The sequence below is a fragment of the Artemia sp. Qi Xiang Cuo genome, chromosome 17 (assembly GCF_049724085.1).
Source record: "Artemia sp. Qi Xiang Cuo chromosome 17, ASM4972408v1, whole genome shotgun sequence".
Lineage (NCBI taxonomy): Eukaryota > Metazoa > Arthropoda > Branchiopoda > Anostraca > Artemiidae > Artemia > Artemia sp. Qi Xiang Cuo.
In genome coordinates this window covers 18,110,616-18,133,809 of record NC_142810.1, presented here as the reverse complement: position 1 = coordinate 18,133,809, position 23,194 = coordinate 18,110,616, and the positions used below count along the sequence as shown (strand labels likewise).

General features: G+C 36.7%; 1 protein-coding gene across 2 annotated transcripts in view; it reads left to right on the top strand.

The window, feature by feature from the left end:
* LOC148941972 (ubiquitin carboxyl-terminal hydrolase 22-like) overlaps nt 1-23,194 on the top strand; it is a 74,655-nt gene that overhangs the window by 30,687 nt on the left and 20,774 nt on the right. For both annotated transcript variants that reach the window (XM_089103560.1, XM_089103561.1), the window contains exons 3-5: nt 2,375-2,590; nt 6,698-6,870; nt 12,376-12,736. In XM_089103560.1, the coding sequence (XP_088959686.1) occupies nt 2,375-2,590; nt 6,698-6,870; nt 12,376-12,736 (750 nt within the window). The remainder of the gene's footprint in view (nt 1-2,374; nt 2,591-6,697; nt 6,871-12,375; nt 12,737-23,194) is intronic.

The window sequence follows — 23,194 nt, the reverse complement described above, 5'->3', positions numbered from 1 at the left end:
TCCAAAACTCCTCTTAACACAATCCATTGTATTCACTTAAAATACACATACAAAAAATTGCTTTTCAGTTCAATTTTAAGGAGTCCGCTGAAGAACGGATACCTACATGAGCCAATTGTTTGGATCACAGATTAAATTTTGGGATTCCATAGAAAATTTTGGTCTTGTTCATTTTGGATGCCTGGTCAACTATCATCCGTTTTGGACTTCTATTTTTTTGCTTGTCGGGATCCCAAAACGTAAGTGGAGGGATACCTATGACATTGCAAAAGGTTTCCGTCTGTCCGTCTGTAGCCTAAGCACGATAACTGTCGAAGGGAATGAGATATTTTGATGAAACTCGGTGGGAGGATCCTTTGGGTCAAGGGAAAGGTTGAGTTTGTAGATGGGCTCTGTAGCCCTACACTTAGGGGTGGGGATTCAAATTAAGGGACAGACAAAATATTTTTAAACAGCTAATGAGATATTCGTTTATGGGGTAAGAAAACATGCTGAACACGGTAATGAAAACCATCTTCTCGCCGGGCAAGTTGTTCGCCCGGAATCCGGCCAAAACCAGAAAGTTTGTTAAACGTAAAAGTTTTATTTGAAGTTGATAAGATGTTCAATTTCGGGGTAAGAGGGCATGCCGAAGCCGTATATGACAATTGTTTTTAAGCTGGACATATATTTTGTCCGGAGTCTGTCTGAAATCAGATAATTTGTTATCCGTATATTTTTTATTTGAAGTTGACTAGATGTTGGAAATAGGGGTAAGGAGATACACTAAATTCGTTTCTGAGCTTCAATTTTTCGCCAGACAAGTAGCTCCGGAATTTCGGTGAAACTGGAAAATTGGTAGAAGGCAGGATCGTTTCGATCGGTATCGTCAAAATGGATATGATTTATATAGGTAAACACACATGCTGAATCCAAATCTGAACTTGGTTTTCTCAGAGGATTAGCTATTTGGCCTTAATCTGTTTCTAGATCTTTAAGAGTAAAAATGTTCAAGGATTCTGGCAAAGACTGGATCTAGCGAAGACAAAACCCAATGTGTGGATTAAATATTGAATTTTTGGGATCCCATAGAACCTTTGGTCTTGTTTTTCACTTTCACAGAGGCACATTCAGTTATCAGATATTTTGCGTCCAGCCAACCGCGTCGGAGAGTAGAAAGGCTGGACACAGTCGACAAGTGCTAACAAGGAAATTGCTAATTTCGAAAAAAATTATATTTCTTAGCTGTTTCATCATCCTGACTTTGATGATCTCTTCTAGTGAGAATCGGGCTTTCAAAACTTTCCGTAAGAACTAGGCTACACCTCTCGTTGATACCATATGATGAATTCGAATTTTGAAATGATGAAGTAACGAACTGGCAACTAGTTAAAACACGCATTTTGGTAAACAGAAAACAGATCATAGAAGCCGCCCACCCCCTAGGATAGGCCAGTACTTTTTGGCTCAGTAAACTCTTTCTGACCTGATTATATCCCGGGCCATAGCGACTAGGTAGGAGGCGGGGCGCCCCCCTCCCAAATATTGTCGGCCAGTCGTTAAAAAGTAGCCGAGTCAACGCGCCGCGCCGCTATTTTTCGTGAAAACACTCAATTTTTTATTTGGAAACAGTAGATTTTTCTTTAAAAAAGTCGGTTTCTTCTTGAAAATAGTTATTTTTCTTAAAATCAGCCGACTCTTTGTCAACACAGTCGTTTTTTCTAAATAATATTCGTTTTTGTCTGCATAAAACAGTCGGTAAAAATGACAAGCCAATCGATAAATACCTCTCCCCCCACATTTTGGCTAATAACGGTTCTTACGACACCTAGGCTACTTAAATATAGTTACTACTTACCATCAATACCATCAGACAATCCTGTGAAATAAGACAAGTCTGTCTGGTCCTTATTGCTAACTTGAAAACACTTGGGCTGAGCTGACAGAGGTCATGAATTCATGAGATGAACTGAGAAACTCAAACGTCAAAGTTTCGTCAAACCCGCAAAAATAGCTCAACCCCCTTCGAACACACTGGCCTCCCAGGGGACAAGCTGCCGACCGCCGAGGGGTCATTAATTAAGGTCCGTAGTTGACTTCCGCGAAACAAGTCGGACGCGTCTTTGAAATCCCCATTTTATGCAACAAAGACATTTGTGAAAGATAAGAAACTTAAAGTTGGACAAATTTTACATACGGGAACAAATGCGGTATAAAAAGCCATTTCGCGGCAAAATATGGGCGAAACAGATATGGGCAGGAAGGAGCGTTGCAGCTACATTTCTGTCCGGGTAGGGGTTGGTGGTGCAATGAGGTCGGTGGTAGTGATACTGACTATTCTGCAAATCTTGCTATTAAAACAATTATTTAGATAATGAAACTTCCTCTGTTTTAGCTGTGGACCTTTGCTATGGCGCAGTATTTTGTACTCAGTGCAGTGATTACGTATATGATCGTGAATTCGAGATTATTGCACACGCTCATAATAGGAAGGCTTTAAAAGCCCTTGGTCTAGGTGAGCCATTCAAGCCGTGGGAACCTAGTCCTGTTGAGGCGGATTTACTCAGACAAAATTCTAAAAGGAAGAGAATTTCTGGCTTGTCGACAATTGGTAAGTATTCATGTATTCATGGTAAGATTTACATAATCGCGCTGCTCTCCCCTTTTCTATGGTAAGATTAGCCATTTTATTTCTGTGGTATTATCTTCAAAATGGAAAACTTTACCATTCTGTCAGACCTTTAATTTGAATTCGTAAACAAAACTCATATTTTGAATTATTGAATCTTATTTCGAATCTGTGTACCTAGAGGCATTTATTCCTGTTTATGCTTTTTTTTTTTTTTTTTTTTTTTTTTTTTTTTTTTTTTTTTTATGGAGGTACACGGATGTCTAACTATAATGGAACTTAACTAATGGAATAGTCTAACTAGTGATATAAGGATTATTGGAGATCCCCATATATTTAGAATTCCATTAAGGATCTGCTTTTTGCAGAATATGAGTTTTGATTTATTTATTTGTTTATTATGGGGGTTATGTTTATATGATGTTCCTGGAGGAAAAGTAAAGTAATGATGTTTTTTTTTATGTATTTATTCTTTAGTGTGAAGGTATTAGTGGTGTCGGTGGCCAAGTGTTCTTTTTGTTCTAAGGACTTTCTTTTCTCTACCTCCCCCACGCACAGGCTTTGCTTTTTCGGGGAGGTAGCAATAGTTTTTGGTTTATTATGTTTTTTTTTTAATAAATCCTTCCTTTCTTATCAGTGAATTAATAAATGATTCGGTAATTGATATTCCATATATTTGAAGAAATCAGCTGGAAGCAAACATAAATTTTATAAAATATTCCTATACAAACTCAGCAGTCAAAATCGTTAAGGAAGGTAAATCATAAAAAAATCGCGCAAATTTTTATCTATGGAGATCTGGCCTTTTCTTTTATAAAACTGGAGGGTTTTTCATTTATTTGTGCATATAAACATGCTGTTTCTCATTTTTGTTGTTGTTGTTATTATATGAATGTTGCAAATTAGCGTGTTTTAGAATCTACAATAAAAAAATATTGACATGCTGAACACAGAAATCTAAATACCATGAGGTAAATGCAACCGTCTTTCTAATTAAGAGCAATGTTAAAAGTTTTCTATGCCCGAGTTTATATATATATATATATATATATATATATATATATAGAGAGAGAGAGAGAGAGAGTTTATATTCTGCATGATGCATGGGAAAAAATGATCTAAAATCAATGGGAGAAGATCGGTCTCAGATGGTAAAAAAAGAAGATTTTATCTTTATATTTTTTTTTTTTTTTTTTTTTTTTTTAGGGAATCCGTTGATGAGTGATTTATTTTATAGTTGCGAGAATGGCCGCACACAGGCACAAGCCATAAGGCTTTTTGCCAAATATTTCTTTTTTGTATGTTTTTTTTTGTCTATTGCCTCTGATTTAAAATGAATTGCTGTTGGGTCCCATCGAAAGTTTGAGGGGCCAGAAAACGTTTAAAAATCATGGAATTTGATTTATCAAAGTTTGAGTTAACAACGTCCCAGTATAGGTCTATCGAAAGCAAATTTTAGAAAGAAGCAGATCTTAGGCTCACCGTTAATTGGTGAGTTGCTTAGGTAATTTTCTTAGATAATTAAGTAATTTTGTTATGGGTAATTGTACTTTTTTTTCCTTTTCTATCATAGTCTCTCATTTTTATTGTATTGTTTGATCCGGACTGACTATGTTTGTATGGAAAGACTTAGAGTGTAAAAGTCTGTATTTGTCAATTATATCAATGAACAATTTTAGCTGCCGCTTTCTTCACTAAGAAGTGGTATGTTGTCATGAATTGTTATTGTTATGTTGTCTTCGCTAAGAATTGTTATTTTCTCATACTGTGACTAAAGATCCTCTTGATCTATGTCACCCAGTAGGACTAGTTTGAGTCTTTTTTTTTTTACTCTTCTTGTTTAACTCTGGCCAAAGGAAGTCAGGATACCTGGTCTTTTTGCAGTAAATGATAACCAAAAAGCAGAAGATCAGAGACGTGTTCTCAACTCTGGCCACAGGCATACAAGTGGACAAATAAATTGTCAAAGGGCTGATTTGAGGATTGTTCAGGTCAAGTTAATGATACTTTAGACTTTGTACATGTGAATAGTATTTTTATTCTTAAATAGAGGAATAATATGTCAAAGGGAGGGGGGTGGTAAGATGCTAGAGAGGCTTAATTGAGAGCCATGGGTAACTCTAAAATTGAATAGAGAATGGGGTAAGGAAGTCAGAATCAGAACGGCTAGAAATAGCATAAAATATAGCTTGGAGGGAAAGGTGTTTAAAAATGCAGATGTATTACAAAAATCTGACATGCATTTTACGTAAGGTAATTCACCACCCACCAGCCATTAAAATATGATTTTGAATTAAGTTAAGACGTTATGACTCACATTCTGCTAGAATTCAGGAAGTACTTGCAATTGCATTGCAGGCAATGGAGATTTAAAAATTTATAACTTCCATATTAACAATATGGAATTGCTCCGAAGTAGATGTCATTAGTAAACCATCTACCGAAATTCCTCAAACACTGCATAAGCTTTAGAATGCTGCCAAGAATCATTCTTGGCAGCGCTCTGGCAGCATTTGGCAGCAAACTTTACTTGCTGGTGGTTGGTAGCAGTGCGATAGGAGTGCCTTTAGAAAAAGTAGCAGGATTCCACTCACATCAAACAATCTTCTGGTTTCACCTTCTCCTTGGTGTCTCCCCTTGTTTGCCATAAGATAACTAATGAATAAAATATTGTGAAACTTGTTCATCATGAAGGGCCAATAACTGTGCGACATTAAGTCCTGGGACACATTATGAGAAACAGAACTAAGGTCTTTTCAAAATTGTAGTTATGGATGCACAATAACATTAAGATACTAGGCTCTTCACCCAAAAATTTTTCGGTTCCACCTTCTCTTTGCCCCCCCCCCTCGTTTGCCATTAGATAACTATGACAGTGATTAAAATCTTGTGATACTTGTTTATCACGAAGGGCCAACAACTGTGCGACATCAAGTCCTAAAATATATTATCAGAAAAGAAAGCCTAAGGTCTTTCCAAAATTATAGTTATGGATACACACATAACATTAAGACATCAGACCCCTCACCCAAAAAACTATTTGGTTCCACCTTCTTCTTGGTTTCCCCCTTTGTTTGCCATAAGATAATTATGATAATGAATAAAATATTGTGAAACTTGCTGATCATGAAGGACCAAATTAAGTGTGCGACATCAGGTCGTGGACTACATTATGAGAAAAGAAAAATCTAACGTAATTTCAAAATTTTAGCTGTGGATACAAAATAACAAATCAAATAATGTAATTGGCTTGATAAGGTCCTATTGGGTGACTGATTACAAATTCTAGGATTTAGTATTTTTGAATCCTATAGTAGTTCTACTTCATGGTGGGGGGGGGGTCCTTAGTATTACGAGTTAGTATTTTATCTTGTATTGTGACCTTAGAAATGTTTAGTTTTTGTTGCTGCCGATTCTAAATTCGTTATCAAGGCCGTGTCCAGGATTATTTTTCGGAGGGGTTTTACTAAAAAAAAATTTTTTTTTTTGGGGGGGGGGGTTACACAAAAAAACTAAAAAAAACGCATACAAAATTTTTTTTTCCATTTTTGTTACATTTTTACGAGTCAGACAAACATTTCGGGGGGGGGTTCAAACCCCCTAAACCCCCCTACCCCCACTGGATACGGCCTTGTTCGTTATACAGGTTTGGGCAGTGGTATATATAAGGGGGGGTTGAGACTGCCCTTGGAAGAGCCAAAATAGTAATAAACAGCGTACTTCTTCGTCGGCAAATGATTTGACAGTGTCTTTTCAATAGTTGACCACCTCCTCCTGCCTAGAATGACTTTGAACGCTCTTGAAATAGTCTACTTGAAACTGGAATAATATTTACCCTTCAAAACTTGTACAAGTCTTTTTGGATCCGTTACACTACCGGAAAGCTTTTTCCTTGCTTTATAAAAATTTGTTTTTTTTTTAGTTTTAGCCCCCTAGGAAATAACCTCTGACACCCCACCTTTTTTTTAGTTAAGAGTAGGGAGTGTATGGACGTTTAGTCTGCTTGTTATTCCTTTTGGTTTTTCTGTTTTCACTTTTGTACACCGTTTTTTTTTTTGCTTTTCTTTTTTAATTTTTTTTTTTTTGCAGGTCTCCGAGGGCTGATCAATCTGGGCAATACATGTTTTATGAGTTGCATCGTGCAAACGTTGATTCATACCCCGTTACTACGAGACTATTTCTTATCCGATAGGCATATGTGTCGTCTTCCTGAGAAATCTGACAGTTGTCTCGTTTGCGAAGTTTCTAGATTATTTCAAGAGGTTATAATATTTATTATTTTTTATTAATTTGTAATTTTTCTCCTATTTTATACCCTATCAAAAAATATTGTAGCTTCTGACGTTATGTTATTGATGTAACCAATATCGGGGGGGGGGGGTGTAAGCATTCCTTCTAAGATCTGTCCTATCGTTGGTTTTCTTTGAGAACACCCACAAAAGTTCTCTGAAACGACTTATTTTTATAGGGGGGCTATCAGCTTACACGCTTTTGAGGGGATCTATGAAACCATTATGTTAATTTGCTATGTCGAACGATTGCCAAAAATGTCAATGGAGGAATGAAGAAACGTTTTTAAACAAGCGCTTTGTGAAATTCTAAAATGAAAGTGCCCTAATTAAAGCATCTATAAAAAGGAAGTCAATAAATCCTTTAGTATATTTTTTTTTTTTAATGTCAATTTTTTATATGGAATTCTAACATTTTGTGTTTCCAATACTACTACTACTACTGCTACTAACTACTCACCCCAGCACCAAGCCGCCTGAGGCCAACACAGCTACGCACGCTCCTCTTCCGCCCCAATCTATTCTAAGCCTCCCTTTTTACACCCGCCCACGAAGTTCCCATTTCCTTTAAATCTTTCTTTATGACGTCGTCCCACCCCAGACGAGGACGACCTGCTTTCCGTTTAGTCCTAGACGGTTGGTCAAAAAGAACAATCTTCGGCAATCTGTCATTCTTCATCCACACAACGTGCCCTATCCACCTCAACCTTTCTTTCATTATAGCCCTAGAGTGGTATTGAACCACATTTTTCGTATAGCCTATTGTTTGAAATACGGTCAGTCAGCCGAGTACCCAGAACAGTCCTTAAGCAATATCTCTGGAAAACATCTAGCAAATCTTCATCCGCTTCTCGGAGTGTCTATGCTTAAGAGCCATATGTAACCATTGTCGTCCCTTTAGATTCTAATATTCTGATCTTGGTTTGCAGACTTATCTTCCTATCCTTCCAAACGTTTTTTAGCTGTGAAAAAACACCCTGAGCCTTGGATATTCTACTTTTAACATCTTCACTGATCCCACCATCTTTGCTAATAATACTACCAAGGTAAGTGAAGCTGCCGACCTGATCAATCTTTTCATTACCCAACGTCACCTTCACGTATTCCTAGCCTTAGTGACTTAGTCTTCTTAACATTAATTTTTAAACCTATTCTAATACCCTCAACTCACAAAACCTTTAAAAGCTCATTCATTTTGCTTACATTTTCATCTAGGATGCTTAAACCATCAGTATAATCTAAGTTCAGAAGAATTTTTCTTCCCCAGTTTGATTCTGTGTTCTCCTATTGCCTTTCCTTTGCTTATTAAGAGAAAGTTCATCAAAATAACCCATGTAAAGGAGGATAGAACACAACCTCATTTCCTACCTTAACCGCAGCAGTGTTATTCTCGTACATAGCAATAGTCACTTTAATGTATTTGTCTGGTATACAAGGATAAAACCTTTACTAAAGCTCTTCTATCAACAGAATTGAACGCTTGCTCATAATCTATTAGACTGAAGACCAAAGGTGTTTGAAAACTCAGGCACTTCTCAATTATTAGCCTACGAGTGAAAATTTGATCGACACATCCTCTACCTTTTCTAAAACCGCACTGTTCTTCTCTTAAAACTTTGTCTACGGCATCTCTCAGTCTAACAAGTATCATATTAGCTTGCAACCATTGGTTCTCGAGTGGGTTTGACCTCCAGAAGTTTGGACAGGCCTTTTATAACTCAGAAATAAAAAATACCCAGCAAATCACAAACCCTAGTTTGGTTACAGTTTATTTATATATAAATATTTCTCTACTTGTATTTATTGCCAAACATTATATTCGGAATTTACTCTCTGAAGGTAGAGAATATTACTAATATTTGTTATTTGATTTTTGCCTGCTCGCACAAAAGAGAGAAAAGCGGAGTAGTAGGAAAAACAAAAACAAGAACACTTCAGTACCAAAGACTTAAATTAAACATTTCATTTGTACTCATGAATCGGGTATAGATGCCAAAACTCAAATAACGTTTCAAATACGTTTTTTAGGGAAGTTTTCAGCCGACCATTGGTTCTACAGACCGGAGTTTAAGTCATTCAGTTTGTGTGAACCAGTCCCATAGCGACGATACATAAAATAGATGACGGAATGCAACAGTGGTGCAAATCTTCCTGTTCAGACTAAACTTCAGACTAGAGAAACAAGCTTGCCGTAATCTGAGCAAATACTGTCCATAATTTTCTCATTTACCAGTAAACAAGAACTTCTGTTACCATGAATGTGCGTTATTCCCATCACTTCATGGATTTTCGGTGGAGAATCTTTGTTTGTCCAACCTTAATATATCAGATCACTGCTTTTCTGTTTGTTTGCCGTTGGGCGAAATTTCCATCTTTAGTGCACCGACAAAACTCCATCTTTAGTGCACCATCTCCATTTCCCAATTTTTATCTTTAGTGCACCGACTATTAGACCGATGGTTTCGTATCCAGTTATCAAGCGGTCAATTTTCTCTTGTAGAGAAGCTTGGTTTCATCTTAACATTAGCAGGTCGGCCGCATGCTAAAGCTGGTTTACGTCGTAAAGGTCGGTGCTGAATCTTCTTGCAAGATTGTTTGTTAAACCGGATGTCTTGGTGTTAAACACGATGGGACTCAATACAGTCCTTTTCGATGACCTTTTACAAGTTTAATTGGTCTGATAAGGTTATCTCCTATCAGTCTGACTTTAAAAAAACTGCCCGAATATCAGTAAAGAACTGCTACGACATGAACATTAACTCCACGTTCCAGTAATTTGTGTAACACTCAAGACTGGGCAGCTGTGTCGAACGTAGCTGGTATGTATACACTGGACACAAAGAGAGAGTACCCCATTCAATAGGTTGTATCAATAGCTGTCTTTAAGGTCTATGCACAAACGCACAATTCAGGTTTCGGTGGAACATGAACTGACGGTAATCCAATCTATACTTCCCCAAAAATATTTTATTTTCAAAAAATTCAAATATTATATGTAATGCTTGATGTTTTCTTGAATATATTCGTATTTCATTTTTACTGAAAACGCAATAGGTGCCATTATTCCATGTGTAAGCCAGTTATCTCAAATCAGTCAAAATTCTAAGGGCTCTTCTAGCCCACCTTCCTTCTCTGTAATCTCTTGATTTTTCCTTCTTTCTCTATAATTTCTTATACTTAGCGTAGAATTTGCCTCTTTTTTTTATTTACTCCCTCCCTGAGATAATTATCCGCGTACGTGCATGCTTTAGACTACAAATTCTACCAATTGTTTTTTCGCAAATAAATTCACCAAACAGCCTGAATAATAGAAAAACGATTCTACTATTCTTTTCTCTTCTTCTACTTCGTCTATTTTTTTTTCTCTTCTAAGTCATCATCTTCTTTTAAGACGTATATGAGGATTCTACCAATTCACAAAAGAGCCTGAATAACAGAAACACAAAACTACTACGACATGAGCCACTGTTCTTTTCTCTTTTTCTATTCTGTCTGTTCTTCTTCGCTTCTTCTTCTCTTCTTATTCCTCTATTTCTTCAAGACGGATATGAGAATATGAGAACTATACCAATTCTACGAATTAGTTTATATGTTGCTCTGCTCAAAACAAACTCAAACTTGTACTACCTTTGAAACGGCTCATCTTATAGTTATATATCTTACTTCTGATTTAAGTCACCTGCTATCATTTATTTGCAAACTGTCATCTGGACTTTTACTAGATTTTGGGTCTTTTGGGGACATTAGATCTATCGTGGGTAGAATATGTTCAGGAACTGCAATTCAATATCCCTTTGTGCTTATGCGCACTCTACTGTTCTTCTCTTTTCTTTAATTCTGTCTATTCTCTTCTAGTTCTGCCTATTCTCTTTCTTTTGTTTTTATCTTCATCTTCATCATCTTCTTCTAAGTGGGAAACCCATAAAAATGGTGTCGAATCGAAACAAAAGGTACATTTTTGGAATTGTTATGGCCGAAAATCCTATTCAGTAGACTTAGAGTCCCTTGGCTTGAACTATAAGGAAAAATCGCTTTTTTACATGGGTAGCACTGATGTGCCTTCTTTTTTCTTTTTTTTTTCGACACTACTTGCAGGACACTGGGATACAGAGCAGTGTTAGGGGGGAAAGACGTATGGTACATCATACGCAGAGGGCTTTTTAGCAGTTGGCTTATATTTCCCGCTGGCTTATGAGTATTCTGGTTCGTCTCAATTATAAGATTCTTGTATACACGATGGATTCTGCCTGCAAAGAATATGCATGGAGATTGCTTAAAATGCCATTACTTGGTGTCTCAATATTCAAAAGTGTTCATAAAGGTGACACACGTTTTCCTTGGCACCGGTTTCCTTACGGTTATCCTTGACACCTTGTATTAAGAAGTTAGAAAAAAAGGTTCACTTAATAAAATTTATTTATTACTGGAAAATTAACCGCAAATGGGTCCTAAAAATTTCCTGAACACTGGTCCGTTAAAATGAAACCTGAAAAAAGCTTTAAGTTCAGTATTATCATGCATCATAACACTGAACGTTCACCAAGTCATGAATAAGGAACGTACCCATGGTATGGTCAAATTAATACGATCGATTCCTCCCCCTTAACAATCAATTAAAGGCAGTTTACCATCATAGTTCATCCATAAACATCGATAACTAGAGCCAATTAAAAGAAAAATTTCATTGGGTTGGCAGAGGAGCGTGCGTAGCTGTGTTGGCCTCAGGCGGCTTGGTGCTGCGGTGAGTTGTTAGTAGTAGTAGTAGTAGTAATTAAAAGAAAAATAAATAAAAATGACGAAGTCGTCACACGAAGCAACCATTCAATGTTAAATACAAATGTGGATTTTAAAGCTAGAATTTAAATTCTTTTTAAATTCAAGCTACCTACTCCCTAAGAATCTGTTGAAGTAAAAGAAAAGAAAAAGAGACTGACATTTTAAGTTCTTTCATGAAACACCTGATACCCTGTTATGTCGAAAAAATATACACTTGCTGTTAAAAAAAGAAGAAAAACAATCGAGAATTACACATCATGGTCATTGCGGTCACAAATCCTATGGAAAACCCCAGGATTTCTAGTAGGAAAATAGTAGATTTCTAGTAGGAAATCTAGTAGGACTTCTAGTAGTTTTGTCCGTATTGCTGGAGATGAACACGAATAATGCACCAAAAAATCGGGGTAATTGCGCAAATATATCAAAATAATCATTGATATCAATTGATTATGTAGTTCAGATTACTCATAATGAATACGCCCCTCCGTGTGCAAGATTCCTAAAACTTAAAGGTAAAATCGATGGCACGATGGGATTTTTTTTTTATATCCGTTTGTAAAAATCTTGGATACTTTAGTTGATATGCCATTTGTTGTAGCCTTAGCAACAGTATATGACGAATCAATTCTTTACAAAAAAATTCCACAAGGTCTGTGCAAACTACACCTTCAGGATAGCTATTTATGCTTGCCCTTTTTTCAGTTCTATACTGGAAAGAAAAATCCACTGTCTCTCCACAAGCTACTTCACATGGTTTGGACGCATGCCAAACAATTAGCTGGGTACGAACAACAAGATGCCCACGAGTTCTTCATTACAACTTTAGACGTACTCCATCGCCAGTGCACTTTTGACGAAAAGAGTATCGTCAATGGTCAGAATCAAACTTCTTGCGATTGTATAATTGATCAAATATTTACGGGTGGTCTACAATCAGATGTTGTTTGCCAAGCATGTAATGGGGTATCGACTACAGTTGACCCATTCTGGGATATTTCTCTGGATTTGGGGCCAAATTCAGCTGTTTCCTCACAAGGAAGTAGTGAGCCTTCATCGCCATCAGGTTCTTTTTAATTTATATTTTATCCAATTTGTTTATTTATTTTTAAATTATTGTTTTTATTTAATTGATTAAATTTATTATTAAATTATTTTAATTATTATTTAATTTAATTTATTTAAATATCTTTAGTTATATATTTATTTGTATTTATTATATCTATATTTATTTACCAATGGCAAATTAAGACATAGAAAATGATATCATTCCCTATAAAAACATTTGACAGCTTATTGACTTCATGCATCGGAGTCCTCAAAATATATCACAAATATTCTTGTTTCTTCTTTTCTCTTTTCATATTTCTTGTCTAGCTTCTGATGCGCTAGAGCCTGTCATGCTTTTGACTATCCAATTTAATTTGTACTTTTGGGTAAAGTTAAGGTTCTCTGTGAAAATGTATATTTTTAAACCATATCCTTACCATATCATACCGAATTCGCCACATCTCACCTTAATAAATCTTTTAGTACGCGTAAATCTCAAAAGTAAGTTGAATATCTCGAGAGTAAATATCATAATACATTTGCTTCGTCTTGACTGTATAAAAAAAATCTGGTGCAATCCTCATATTTTTTGGCAAGTTTTCATAGTATACCTTAAGTCTATTGTGAATATAATCAAAGAATACAAGTTTATTCGTTAACCTACACGAAAAATGTGGTTCAATCCCCCATTGTAGGTCTATAATAAGATTAAGGATGAGATGGATAGGACAGGTTCTGCGGATGAAGGATGATAGATTGTGCTTGTCGGCCAACCATCTAGGGCCAAACGAAAAATGGGTCGTCCCCGAATTGGGTGGGAAGATGTCGTAAGGAAAGATTTAAGGGAAACAAGAACTTTTTGGGAGGGTGTAAAGAGGGAGGCTTTGAGTAGATTGGGATGGAGAAGGAGGTTGCGTAGCTATGTTGGCCTTAGGTGGCTTAGGGCTGCAGTGAGTTGTTAGTAGTAGTAGCAGAAGTAGTTACAGTAAACCTTTAGGCCACTGTAAAAGTTATCCTGTAATTTGAGCCTATTTAGTCTGGTATGACTTCTATACGTTTCACCTATTTTGACTCCCATACGTGACAAAATTCCTTTTATTTGTTTATCACCTGTTTTACTATTATTTTATCTCTTCAAGTCTCTGGGCTGAGAGTCTCGTGTATCGCAATCAATGTGTCTTTCTCTATCTTTGCTAGTTTTACTGTGTGATCTGTGCTTCTTTCATTTTCCTTATGCGCTTTGTCTTGTCCTGTGTTGTAAATTAAGCACTTTATATATATACATATATATATATATATATACATACATATATGTATATATATATGTATATATATATATATATATATATATATATATATATATATATATATATATATATATATATATATATATATATATATATATATATATATATATATATATATATATATATATATATATATATATATATATATATATATATATATATATATATAACCCAAAAATATGGAGTTTACGAGGGACGAAAAAAAAAATGGAATGACAACTACATGTGGAAACTACCGCATATGAACGATTGCTGCTGATCGGTTTTGTCATGGAATACATCCCATCACTGAACTTGTGTTATAAAAACGGAACCCAGTCCAATTTCTTATGGGGCCTTCATTGTTCTTAGGAATTTCCATCGTTTCTTTGAGCTTCAAAAGTATGGAAGTAGCTGTTCGATTGGAACATTCCACGAGGCAAAGTACTTCAACTTCTGACAAAGATTTTCTCTAAAAACGATCCTACTCTACAAACAAAAAGGTCTTCTGCCAATTAAGCCTACAAACAAGCCCTTCAATACATAAGCCTAGCCTTTACCATACGCATAGAAAACACAGTATTTTCAAAAAATTCTTATGAATTAATAGTTTATCTGTTTGATCATGTCTTCCGTATACTTGTCACAGACAACAAAGGGCGATTTACTGAAGATTATAAGTTAAAGCTAGGCATGAGTGATCTACCGAATATAAAGTTATCAGTAAAGAAAATGATACCATAAAATCATTCACTGATGAGGCATAATAATTTAGTTTAATAGGGTCAACCCGATTTAAGAACCCCCACACTTTGGTTGGCTATGCAAAGCAAGAAGAAAACAAAAGGCAAAGATTCCACACCAGCGAATCTTTGAAGCTTAGCAAGATTTAGCAAGATATTTAAAAGGGAAAGAATACGGCATTGGACTTTACAGTCCCTACCGGCGGTGCTGATCTCCGTTTCTTGGCTCTTCAGCCAGGAAGTGCAATGGGGGGCTGGGAGCCAACCATCCTGGGCTTTCGGACACTCTTCCTCTTTACCTTCCCCAGATTTCTCCAGGTAACAATAAAAAAAAAACTTACACATATATTAAATCACTACGGCTTGTTATACCCATATACAAAATAGGGGAAAAGGGTTTGCCAAAGTCTATTTTTATTTTTTTTATTTTTTTTACATGCACCGTGCAGTATTGACCCAAAAAAAAAAACAGTCTTGCAGTCGTTGTCCATATTTTGGTTTGTGGATTCTTTAACCCAATTGAGCCTTTTCAATGGTATTGGTTGAATAAATTGGCACAATAAAATTGTGTCAACTGGTAGAATGTTTGTGACCAATCCAGAAAATTGTAAATGAAATTTTGACCATTTTTCTTTCTGGAGAACCAGGGAATTTCCAAGAAAACTTCACAAATTTGAAAATAGGGGAAGCACTGGGTATGAATATCCTTTCGTACAAAGAATACTTAGGTAAGCGCAGTGTATCAGCCATTTAACTCAAGTATTGTTTCATGGTTATTGTGTGGCGCAATAGTAAATAAACTGAGCCATGGTTTATTGGAGAGTCTAGAATAATCCTGGCCGAGACAGTCTAACATTATTTTTTAGGAAACTGTGCAACGCAATAATGAATAATTCTAGGATGAAACAGTGAATTTCGAGAAATGAAATTTGGTTTCAAGAAACAAATCATATTGCTTTCACCTTACCTTAGAATTTAGATCCTCCTGTGCCTCCAGAGGCGCTTAGGGCATCCAAGAAAAGTCGCCAGTCATCTCTCATTGCTGCGGCCGCCCTGACATCTTCCCATTCAGGTTGGATTGAGGCATTGAGGTCAGCCCGGTAGCTGCGTCGCTGGGTATTTTTGGGGCGTCCTCTTCTTCTGGTACCACGTGGTTGCCAACGAAGGACGACCTTCGGTAGTCGAGTTTCGGACAAGTGAATCACATGACCAAGATATATCCACTTCCTATATTTGATCACTTTGGTTACCAGTGGCTGAGATGTCTTCTGTCGTATGGTAGCGTTTGTTACTTTTTGGGACCAGTGGATATTTAGAATGCGCCTTGAGCAAATCTATTCGAACGCGAGAAGTTTCTTTTCAAGTATTTGATCTATGTGCCAAGTTTCAGAACCATAGCAAAGCGTTGAGACGACTTTGCTGTTGAACAGCCTCAGCTTGAGTCGGAGAGAGTACTTCTGGCTGCGCCAAATTTGACAGTTTTCTGAAAGATGTATTAGCCTGGCCGATTCTTAACTTGACTTCTCGCTGACACGATCCTGAATTGTGGATGGTACTTCCTAAGTACTTGAACTCTGCGACTTGCTCTATCTTTTGGTTATTGATCGTAGGTCGAGTGGAGATCCAGCGTTCGCCATACTTTTGGTTTTGTTGGTATTTATCTTAAGGCCAAAAGGTTCGGCAGCGTCCCTGACTTGGTTAAGGTAATGCTGGAGCTTTTGTTTGCAGGACTCTAGGAGGCTGATTTCATCAGCGAAATCAACATCTTCGAGTCTCTTATTATCCAACTGGATCCCATGTCCATCGCACGTCCGGAGAATATAATAAGGATAAATAGCAGTGGTGATAGCACACAGCCTTGTTTCACCCCTGTAATGATACGAAAGTAACGGGTACTCCCGTCACTTATCTTCACGCAGCACTTATCTTCACGCAGGCTTCAATGATTCCAATGAGCTTATCAGGAATACCGTAGTATTGGAGAACCTTCCAAAGCGTTTGGCGATCAACTGAGTCGAAAGCTTTATCGATTTCTATAAAGACCAAGTAAAGCTTATTGCGCCATTCATTTTCTTCTTCTAGCAGCATTCTAAGAGTAAATACAAGATCAGTGCATCATCTGTTTGGTCGAAATCCATCCTGCTCCTCTCGGAGATTTTTGTTCAACGCCGGTTGGGTTTTATTAAGGAGTACAGTTATCAAAAGCTTTTAAGGTGTTGATATAAGGCTAATACCCCTATAGTTTTCGAACTCTGCAGCATTGCCTTTTTTGAATGTTTCGGCGAAAGTACTTTTTGTCCAATCCTTAGGAATTTCTTCTTTGCTCCAAATTACAGAGAAAAACGTGGTCCACACAGTTATGCATGCAGCTACTGAGCATTTAATCATTTCAGCCGCAATTTGGTCTTCCCCAGCGGACTTTCCAGACTTCAGCTTCTTAGCCGCCTTTAGTATCTCCCCACCAGAGGGTACTTTAATATTGACGGCTAGATTTAGAAATGGTGTGTCTGGTATATCTTGAGGATCAGCAGGTGGTTGTCTATTTAACACTTTTTTGAAATGATTCGCCCAGGCTTCTTTCACATTATTAGGGTCAGTAAGAAGTCGTCCAAACTCATCTTTGACAGGTACATTCGTCTTTGGATGTTTGCCAACTATCTCATGGGTGATGCGGTACACTGACCAACAGTCTCCCCGTCTAGCAGCTTCTTCAGCCTTCTGAGCCTTTTGTTCTAGGCTACGGCGTTTATCAGCACGGACGCTCTTCTTTATAGCCTTATTAAGTATAGCATACTCATGTTCAAGAGGGTGTCTTGCATCAGGGGAAAGAGTGTCGAGAAGAGATTTTTTCTTGTCAGCCCTCTTCTCGATCAGATCCCACGATTCGACAGAGATCCATTCATCCTTTGGCAACTTTTTCATACCAAGCGTTTCGTAGGCAGTATCATTGTAGGTTTTTATGATAGCAGTCCAAGCTGTCTCTGGACTTTCATCTAGTAGCAGACCCATGGTTTCAAATCTGTTGGTCAGTTTTAACACAAACTGTGACCGAATTTCTAAGTCACTCAATTTTTTTGCAGTCATAGGGCCGTTTTTCTCGGGGCTGACAACTTTACTCTGATTTTTGCTGCCATCAGGCTATGGTCAGAGAAGATATCAGCGCCTCTAAATGCACGCACATTACATAGCGACATCTGCCACTTCTTACCAATAAGAAAGTGGTCGATCTTGTTTTTTTGTGTCCATTAGGTGAAGTCCAGGAGCACTTGTGTATATCTTTATGGGCGAAGAGAGTGCCGCCAACAACCAAGCCGAAGGACTAGGCCATTTCAATAAGCATCTCTCCATTTTCGTTTCGTTCTCCAAGACCATGGTTGCCCAGGACGTCGACACAATATTCTCTATCGTTGCCAACCTTTGCGTTGAAATCCCCCATGACACACAGAATGTCATGTCTGGGTACATCTTTAAGGACAGATGTCTTTAAGGACAGAGTACATTGTAGAAAGTCTTTTTCTGATCGTCTGTGGCTTCGTTAGTGGGTGTATAGCACGCAAACAAGGTCATTTTGGCATGTTTCCCATGGAATCGAGCAGTCATAATGCGGCTGCTCATGGGTTTCCAGCTAATCAGTGACTGTCACAGGTTTTGAAATGACTACGGCTACTCCAGCTTCTCGTCGTGTTTCATGGCCGCTGAAGATTAAAGTGTTTCCACCGCTGAGCAGTTGCTTTCCATTTCCCGGCCATCGCACTTCCGAGAAGGCCATGATATCTAGCCGATAGCGGGTCATCTCCTTCTCTAGCTGTTCCATCTTCGACAACTGTGCTAGCGTTCGAACGTTCCAAAATCCAATTTTTAGTGGCATTTTCGCTTTCAAAAATCTTGTCCGTTGGGCGGGTGCAGGGGTCGTCGTTGTAAAGGGAATTCCGGTTATATTTTCCTTGGATATTTCTTTTAGCATAATTTTTTCCCAGGGGCAGATTGCTAAACCGCCACAAAACTCTTCTCCTTTATCCAGGCTTGAGACTGGAAGACTTCTGTAAATAATGTAAATTATAATAAATAAACATAATTTAGATACAAATTTAATATAGTTTAGATTTAAATTATATAAGATTATAATTTATGAAATTATTTAGTTTATATTAATATATAAATTATGTAAATAATATAATACAAATTATAAATAATACAAAATAAAATAAGTAAACTTATACCCGTAAGTTATGTGGCTGAGAATTTGAGCCTTCTTCTCGATTTTTGATTAAATATAAAGTACAAATATTTTATAAAATTATTTAAAATTAACAATATTACTAAAATATAAATATTATATATAAACTATATAATTCACATTTTGACTAATATAAAATATAATAACTAAATTCATATCCATAAGTTAGGTCGCTGAGAATTTGAGCCTTCTTCTTGAATATCTCGGTTTCCAAACTAAAACAATCTTTATCTCGTTTTTTTTTTTTTATTAGTAATGTACGAATAATTTTCCCTTCTATCCTTAATGGTGGACCACAAATTACGGTTCGGAACCTTTCTTGAAAGCCTAAATCTTGGTATTATGAATCATTGTAACAATCTTAGTATAATAGGTTACGTTTCGAGTCTCCACAGAGTGTTCTTGTGATCGAGATTTCTGGGTTTTCAATTTTCCCGTTTATTGCTTTACTGGGAATTGACACAGGACCGTTAATTTGCTTGGAATAACAGGCAAACAATCGTTTAAATCCATCTTCATCTTCCAAATAGTACCTATTCATTGCCTAAGCTCAGCCCCGCATTCTGAGCAAATTTCAACTTTTCACAAATTTTTCAAATTTTTGGGTCATTTGCCTGAAACTCTGGGCAGGTGTACTGTTGGTGTACTCAATTGAAGCCAAAAAGCTGTGACGAGGCAATTCCTGGAATTGAGCAGTCTCCCAAGATTTATCTTTGAAAACTCAGAAGTTAAAAAAAAGATTTTAAGACATTAAGATTTCTGACACTATATTGAAGATCGAGTTCACAAGCAAAATTTTTGCGCGAATAATATTTTTGCTCAAAAATGAAACTAATGTAATATTATAACGCTAAAAAACTACACTTGTCCTACTGTTACATATCTGTGCTGTGTTTATTAGGTTTATTTAATATTTCCCTAAAAAAAGCTATTCTAGGTATTTGATTAGTGTATTTTCGATATTTTGATTTTCAGCAATTTTTCCTCGAGGGTATAAAACAGAAAATTTGTATAGAATTTTAATCCTCATGATAAAGTGACTAAACTAACCGTGCTATATGGGGGACTGTCCGAGTGTGTATTAAAAAATTTTGACCCGTTTTGCGTTCTTATCCCGTACAACAAAAACAAAAATCCCATGTTTTTCATATAGATAATTGTAATATTATTAATTTTGGTTTCTTTTTTCTTCTGTATGGTGTTTTTCCACTTTTATTTTATGATTGGTTGTGAATACGTAATTGTAATTTAGAACATAATATTTGCGGAATTTTTTTCACCAAAAATTTTGTCTTTTTAATAGTATTTCATAATTTTATAACTTTATACAAGGTGCATAGTTCACCTTGTATTATAATGCGTAAAGCCTGAGCTCTACAAGCTTTCTGTCTTTCGTCTAAAATACGGCTGAGCTCACGGAAGAAAGTTTGAATAAAAATGTCCTAAATTGTGTACTCTGCAATTTTCATTGTAGATGTTAACCTAAGCTATGGAAACCTAGATAATCGTAAGAAAGCAAGTGTTGTGGCCTTGACAAACTTACGATAAACACACGGGGTTTTAGGGTACTTTTGAAATGACTTTTATAACACTAAAATGAAGGCTCTTAGAAGTTTCTAGCTTATTGCATGTCATTCCAATATGAACCCTAATATGACTGGAATAAAACACTTCACAAAATTTAACAGTTCTGGAACTACTAAAATATACTGGGGTTTCCCTAAGCGTGCCCATGGCAGGAAAAAGAAAACTGTGACAAGGCCTTATCTGGGGGAAGGAGGCGGGTACGAGGGTTGACACCCCACCCCCTCCCCCAGTTTGATGCGTGTTTTGATGCGAAGTTTTGATGCGTGTTTTAAGTTTTTGATTGTAACCCCCCCCCCCCTTCGAACTAAAATCCTGGATGCACCCTTGAACTATAAACCAATAATTTCATCTAATATGATTTTAACTACATTTATCAGATTAAGTAAAATATGAATAATTTTCCTTAATTACTAATTGATCCTCCCTGATCTTGAAGCTGAAATTAAATAAAAAAAAAAGTTTTTTTTAACTGAAAGTAAGTAGCGACATTAAAACTTAAAACGAACAGAAATTATTCCGTATATGAAAGGTGCTGTCCCTCCTCAACGCCTCGCTCTTTACGCTAAAGTTTTTCATTGTTTAAAAAAAAATAGAGTTGTGAGAAAGTCAAACTTTAGCATAAAGAGCCTAGAACTCTACTATTCTAGGTTCTAGTGCCCTTTATAAGGAGTGAACCCTATCGCAGTGCTACCTGCCACTTCTTCTACGCCCAATATTTTTATAAGGCCAGCTGGTAATTATTAAGGTGAAAATTACATGGCTTTGTGCTACTTTTCCTTGCATATATATATTTTTAGTAACCCCTTATTTTCAGGCTAGCATTTAAGGCGATAGTCGCGTAAAAACAAACTGTTTCTGAATGAACACCTTGGAAAAAGCGAGATATATTTCTGACATTTCGGTGATAAAGGAGACGAGATTTGGGAACAACACTTTGGGAACAAACTTTTCCTTCGAGTTTTTTACTTCTATAGCTCAAGTAAGACTTAAAAATAAACAAAGAACAAAATCAGTGCCGTTGAAATGACATGCCTTTAGAATTTAACCCGGCATGGGTAGCAGCAGATGCCCACGCATGTGATCGTGGCTACTAATTGCTTCGTATTGTTCAAATGATCAGTAAGGGGGCTAAGGAATGAAAATTTGAACACTTAGTCTCTTCGTCCCTTCGTCTGGTTTGAATAATACATATTCATGGTTTAAGGTAAACTGACCTGATTGAAGTTTTTACCTCAAGCTGTTGCACTGTATTGTTCATCACCACATTCAGTTTTTTGTCCTGTGATTGGACTTGCAACGTACTTATTGTATCATGTGTCTTTTTTGCGTGACAAATAACTGTTTGCGTCACTTGTTTGTTTGTTATTATGTTTAGTGATCAGAACCCTGTCACAGTACAGTAGATGAAAGCCTGCCTCTTGATCAGAGGTGTTCTGGCATTTTTGCCGCCGCAGTGTTTTGGCGACAAGCTTTCTACTTGTCCCTGTAAAAAAGAGCCAGCAACTGAAACGTCGGTTCGACGCCCGCAATGGCTCTGGAGGATCTTTATTTGTTGTTGTGGTTGTTGTTAGTGATTAGATGATGTCACTAACAACTGGGTCTTTGTCCCTGTAAAAAAGACCCAGTTACTGAAACGTTGGTTCGTTGCCCGCAATGGCTCTGGAGGATCTTTATTTGTTGTTGTTGTTGTTGTTAGTGATTAGGTGATGTCACTAACAACTGGGTCTTTGTCCCTGTAAAAAAGAGCGTGCAATTGAAAAATCGGTTTGACTCCCGCAATGGCTCTGGAGGATCTTTATTTGTTGTTGTTATTAGTGATTAGATGATGTCACTAACAACTGAGTCTTTGTCCCTGTAAAAAAGAGCCTGCAACTGAAAAATCGGTTCGACTCCCGCAATGGCTCTGGAGGATCTTTATTTGTTGTTAGTGATTAGATGATGTCACTAACAACTGGGTCTTTGTCCCTGTAAAAAAGACCCAGCTACTGAAACGTCGGTTCGATGCCCGCAATGGCGCTGGAGGATTTTTATTTGTCGTTGTTGTTGTTGTTGTTAGTGATTTTAGGTGATGTCACTAATATAGTGATTAGGTGATGTCATATATATATATATATATATATATATATATATATATATATATATATATATATATATATATATATATATATATATATATATATATATAACCCAAAAATATGGAGTTTACGAGGGACGAAAAAAAAATGGAATGACAACTACATGTGGAAACTACCGCATATGAACGATTACTGCTGATCGGTTTTGTCATGGAATACATCCCATCACTGAACTTGTTTTATAAAAACGGAACCCAGTCCAATTTCTTATGGGGCCTTCATTGTTCTTAGGAATTTCCATCGTTTCTTTGAGCTTCAAAAATATGGAAGTAGCTGTTCGATTGGAACATTCCACGAGGCAAAGTACTTCAACTTCTGACAAAGATTTACTCTAAAAACGATCCTACTCTACAAACAAAAAGGTCTTCTGCCAATTAAGCCTACAAACAAGCCCTTCAATACATAAGCCTAGCCTTTACCATACGCATAGAAAACGCAGTATTTTCAAAAAATTCTTATGAATTAATAGTTTATCTATATAACAGA